General features: G+C 58.4%; 1 protein-coding gene and 1 long non-coding RNA gene across 2 annotated transcripts in view; one reads left to right on the forward strand and one right to left on the reverse strand.

The window, feature by feature from the left end:
* The window catches only part of LOC144242790 (uncharacterized), a 3,568-nt gene extending 2,358 nt beyond the window's left edge, over positions 1–1,210 (reverse strand). The window contains exon 1 of the long non-coding RNA XR_013338469.1: positions 1,139–1,210. This is a non-coding gene — a long non-coding RNA (uncharacterized LOC144242790). The remainder of the gene's footprint in view (positions 1–1,138) is intronic.
* CLIP2 (CAP-Gly domain containing linker protein 2) overlaps positions 1–5,440 on the forward strand; it is a 52,560-nt gene that overhangs the window by 32,365 nt on the left and 14,755 nt on the right. The window contains 1 exon segment of the mRNA XM_077777792.1: positions 849–909. Within this exon segment, the coding sequence (XP_077633918.1) occupies positions 849–909 (61 nt within the window).

Raw genomic sequence — 5,440 nt, forward strand, 5'->3', positions numbered from 1 at the left:
CTGCAGGCAGACCCCAGCCCCAGCCCCCGCCCTGGGTCTGGTTTTGGTCTTTCAGCTGAGGCCTGTGAGGCACAGGCTGCTGTGATGGTCTGACTCGGAGAGGCAGGAGTGTATTTATATCTGCCTGAGAGCATTCTCGGGCCCACACATCTGGTTCCCATGGCGACACGCCCACTACTGACAAACAAAAACTTGAAGATATCCTGGGGCCCGTGTTCGGCAAGGGCCCGCGTGCAGCGGCCCCTGGACTTGCTGGGTGACCTTGGGCAGGTCTCCTGGCCATTCTGGGCACCCCCCCCCCCGGCTCCTTGCCCATGTGCCAGAGATGTCGGGAGCTGGAACGTGGCTGTGTCCTCCTGTGTGGTCGTGCTGCATGGGTGGGTGACTGGGTCTCCCCAAGGGCACCCTCCAGTCCTGCCGCAGGGGCACCAGGCCCTCGTCAGGGAGCAGCCCAGGCTGATTTTGAGGGGAAGGTATGAGAATGATGTCAGCCAGTGGGATGTCACCCACCCTCTTCGCTCCCTCTCTGCAGACCGTTCTGTTCCACAGGATTTACAGCCTGTTTTGCCGCTCCAGTCCCTCAGACACCCCAGGGAGGAAGGATCTTGCCTCCACACCCCCATTTTAGAGATGCTGGTGGCCCCTGAGTGGAACACAGGGTGGAAATTGGGAGGGGGGCCCATAGCTTTCCCGGAGGGCCTGCCCCCACCAGCCATGACCCTGGGACAGTGCCTTCTGCGAGGTCTGAGCCCCCGGTGGCCTCGCCCATCTCTGCCAGCACTGACTGGGCAAGCCCCCCCACCTTCCTGATTTGGGCGAAGCCCACTCAGCCCTGTCTCCCCCTGCAGGAAGGTGGAGGATCTGCAGTTCCGAGTGGAGGAGGAATCCATCACCAAGGGAGACCTGGAGGTAATGGCCCGAGGACTGCTGCGCCCCCATCACGCTCCACTACCCCAGCCCTGCCCGTGCAGGGCAAATGGTCCTGAGGTCCGGGCAGCAACTCTGGTCCCCTGGGAGGGGACTGGAGAATTTGGGGGGGTAAATCCAGGCGGGTCCCCTGGGGGAATGGGGAGGGGGCAGGTCATGCGGGAGCTGGGTGTCGGAGGTGGGGATGGGCCATGGGTCCTTTTGTTCGCACCTGGGTGGGATGAACCAAGTACCCACAGGATGAGGCCTGAGGCCACAGTGGCTGGACGCCCCTGTCCCTTCATTGCTGGACAGCAGCCCTGAAAGATAGCCTTTGGGTTCTTGGATTCCAGGTGGAACTTTGGCCGGAGGTAGCTCATTGTTGGGTTTCAGAACTTCTAGAAGACCAGACAGCCTCAGAAAGGCCAAGGGAGTTGCCCAGGCAAGGGGCAAGGCGGCGGCCCCTGGGACCAGGACCCAGGACTCCCGGAGGCTGTGTCAGTCACAAGGATGACCAGTTAGGGCACCTCAGTTACAGCAGCTGGACAGCTGGTCTGGGCAAAGGGGGACCTTTCACTGCCTGCCCCGCCGCACCCCTCCTGCGCTGAGGCACATCAGCCCGTTCACACACACCCCCACCCCTCCCGGGGCTCACGAGGCCACGGCTGGGCAGGCAGGAATGGCCTGCTGCCGCGGTGCCCCCTGCTCCCTGGGAGGTGACGGGCCCAGGACCCTGCAGCTGTCGGATGGCGCGGGGGACCGCGAGTTCAGTCCCCCCCACGCTGGCCTGGCCCTAAGTGGCCCTGGACAGCCACTTCCCTTTCCCGGCGTCAGTTTGCTCATCCGCAGAACGAAGAGGGTGAACCGGGTCAGTGCTTCTCTGACCCTGGAGGGCGTGTTCAGAGTGTTGCTGGGCCGGCCTCGGAGCAGCTGATCAGGAGGACTGTGTGGGGCCTGAGAATGTGCATTTCTAGCAGCTCTCCAGGTGATGCTGGTCTAGGAACCGTCATACTGTGGGGATCCCTGCACGAGATCATTTCTTGTTTTTTGTTTTTGTTTTTTTAATGTTTTATTTATTTCTGAGAGACAGCATGAGCGGGGGAGGGGCAGGGAGAGAGGGAGACACAGACTCTGAAACAGGCTCCAGGCTCTGAGCTGGCTTTCAGCACAGAGCCCGACGCAGGGCTCGAACCCATGGACTGTGAGATCATGACCTGAGCTAAAGTTGGACGCTCAACTGACTGAGCCACCCAGGCGCCCCGATCATTTTTTTTTTTTTTTTTTTTTTTTTTTAGATTTTATTTTTAAGTAAGCTCTGCACCCTGCATGGGTGACTCAGACTCACCACCCAGAGATCAAGAGTCAGGTGGTCCACCGACTGAGCCGGCGCCCGGCGCCCTTGTGCTGAGCTCAGATGGGAAATCATGGTTTCTGGTTTTGCAAAAGAGCTGCCTTGAGAGCCCGTGGCTTCCATGGCCCAGCAGAAGTGCACGTGTGTCCCTGGAGGGCCCTGACTGACGGAGGGACGTGTGTGATCTGTATAGGATCACTGGGAGCAGATTTTGCTGCCTGAGCCTTTTGACAGGATGGATGTCGGGGTACAACCCAGATGTAGGAGCCCCAGCCCGGCGTTAGGACAGTCGTTGTATGTTTCCATCTTAGCGAAGGAGACAGGTCACGGGGTTGCGCGTGGCTGGCTTTCCTGCCGGCGGCTGCCCCCTTGCAGGCGTTGGGGTGGGCTTCTGGGAAGAGCAGCTGTGCTTGCGAGGGACCGCGACCCCTCCTGATGCCTTCAAAAGCTACAGGGAAGTGTCCCCCGCAGTTCAAGGATGCAGAGCAAGAATAGTCTCAGGAGCCAAGCCCATTCCTTCTCTGTTCAGGGGCTTGCATCTTCTCTTGACTCGTGCTCAGGCTGCACGTCTGTATGTCTCTCTCTCATCGTGTGTCTCTCTCGGCACACTTGCCTCCCTCCTGGCCCCCCACCCCGCAGCCGATCCTCCAGCTCCAACTGGGAGATGGAGGGAGAGACCGTGATAGACGGCGACAGTCAGTCAAGGGCACTGGAGGCCCCTTGCTTCTGTTCTGACGACCATGACACAAATGGTCCCAAAGTTCCGCTCCTCCCCACCCATCTTAAGAGTCAAAAATAAAACCCAGAACATTCCTGTGAACTCCTGGTCTCCCTCCAGCTGTCACCCCACTTCTCTGCCTGTCCCCCTCCTGGCTTCACTCCCCAGTTCCAGCCTCTCAGCCTCTTTCCTGATCTCTAAGTGGTGGCCTGTCCGCAGGGGCGCATTCGCCCCTCGGTCTGCACTGTCCCTGAGACCTTCCAGTCCATATCACTCTGTGTCCTCCATGAGTCCTCCCCGCCCGCCCCCTGAGCTCCATGCCAGCGTGCCTACTGGACATCTCCGCCAGGGCCAGGGGGTGACAGCCACCTGCAGCATTTTCCTGGGGCTGTCGTAACCAATGACCACTGTTCGGTGGCTGAAAACAACACAAACTTACTCTCGCTGAGGCTCTGAGGGAGAATCCGCACCGTGCCTCGCTCCCAGGTCTGGGTCGCTGGGAATCCTCGACATCCCTCGGCCATGACTGCATCGCTGCCTCTGTTGCCACGTGGCCCTCATTCCTGCCTGTTCCTGTGTCTCTGGCATGACCCTTACAAGGATGCCAGTCACTGGGTTTGGGGCCCGCCTTAATCCACTGTGACTTCATCCTCACCTTCACTAAGCACCTGTGGGAAGACCATCTTGCAAACAAAAGTCCTGCCTGAGGTTCCTGAATGTGAGATGTGGGGGGACACCGCTCAGCCCAGCACAGCATCCCAGATGCACCGTGTGCAAAACAGACCTCTCCGTTTGTGCCTGCCCCACCCCTCCGATACCCATCTCAGAAGTTGGCCCCCCAGCCACGCAGGTGGCTCCTCGATGCCACAGCTGATTCGCCTTAAGTCTTCTCTCTCCCTCATCTCTCCATCAGAAATCCTCTTGACCTTGACTCCAAAATTATCTTCCCCAAGGCCACCTTCTTGGGCCAGGCCCCAGCACCTTGCCTTTGACAACTGCACCAGCCCCGACTCGGTGCCTCTGTTTCCTCCCCTGCTCTCCCACCATCCATTCTTCACACTGAAGCCGGATAGCCCTAGCTGTTTAAAACTTTTTAATGTTCATTTATTTATTTTGAGAGAGAGCATGAGTGGGGAGGGGCAGAGAGAGGGAGACAGAGAACCCCAAGCAGACTCCGCACTGTCAGCACAGAGCCCAGCGTGGGGCTCCAACCCACAAACTGTGAGATCATGACCTGCCAAAATTGAGAGCCTGATGCTCAGCCAGCCGAGCCGCCCAGGCGCCCCTACGGCCTTGTAATTTTTAACAGTTGGGAAATTTGGACCTAACACATACGTAGGGAAGAATTCATAATGAACCCACATTGCCCATCAGCAGGCTTCAGTGATTATCAACTCATGGCCAGTCTTATGCTAGCTGCTCCCCCCGCCCATGCACAGTCGTCTCTCGTGTTATTTTAAAGCAAACCACATCATGTGTCCAAATCTCTTAAAAAGGTAAACCAGAGCCTGCCCCTTCCCTGGTCACACATCTGAGCTCTTTCAAGGTGGCCCAGAGAAGACCTTGGAGCCACCCTGCACACCTGTGCCCCGGGCACTCGGAACTTCTCTGTTCCAGGATGCCCCAAGCTCGCTCTGCCTCTGAGCGTCTCTGTGCACTGATTCCTGCTTCTTCAGGCCTCAACTTTAACTGTATTTCTCAGAGAGGCCACCTCTGCCTCTTTGCTCTCACTTCCATCTCCTGCACCCCCCGCCCCCCGCCCGGTGCTCCGCTCCCAGGTCCAAGCCCAACTCAGAGTCCTCTTCAGTACTGATACATTGTTGGCGTCTCTCTCTGTGATGTACGCCCTGTGGGGGCCGGGACCCCGTCTGTCTCATTCCCCTTTATGTCCCCGCGGCCAGAACAGGTCAGGAGTGTGGGGGGAAGTGATTCTCCTAGGGTAGGAACCCCAGGCCCCAGTCTGGGGACATGTTTTATGGCCCTGGAACGGATCTTTGCCACCAGCGAAGTGTATGTGCCACTCCCTGCTGCCTCCCGAGTGGGGACATCAGGTAGCCGCCTTAGACTTGACCTTCTTGGGGTGCGGTGGCGGTGGTTTAATCATCCGGGGGGTTCGTGTTATGATTTTGCTAATTAAATAGCGCCTCGGGGTTACTTTTCACTTGCATGAGAGTGCGCACAGTGACACGGAGGGCCGGGCTTATGAACTCAGAATCCTCTCTGTGTTGATTTGTGCTGTGTGAGACCTCAGAGAAGGTTAAGAGCAGTGATGTGTGCCTTGACCTTCAGGACAGGTGGGGAATCTCCCCCCCATTAAAGAATGTTTCCAGCCCTCAGTTACCTGAGGGGAATCCCAGAGCGGTGGCTCCATGCCTTGCAAAGGTGGGGACACAGGGTCTGAGAACTGCAGTTACAGGGTGGAGGCAAGGCTTTTTTCCTCCCCCCTCCCCCCCCCCCCCCCGACC

The sequence above is a fragment of the Crocuta crocuta genome, unplaced genomic scaffold (assembly GCF_008692635.1).
Source record: "Crocuta crocuta isolate KB4526 unplaced genomic scaffold, BGI_CrCroc_1.0 scaffold217, whole genome shotgun sequence".
In the NCBI taxonomy this organism is placed as follows: domain Eukaryota; kingdom Metazoa; phylum Chordata; class Mammalia; order Carnivora; family Hyaenidae; genus Crocuta; species Crocuta crocuta.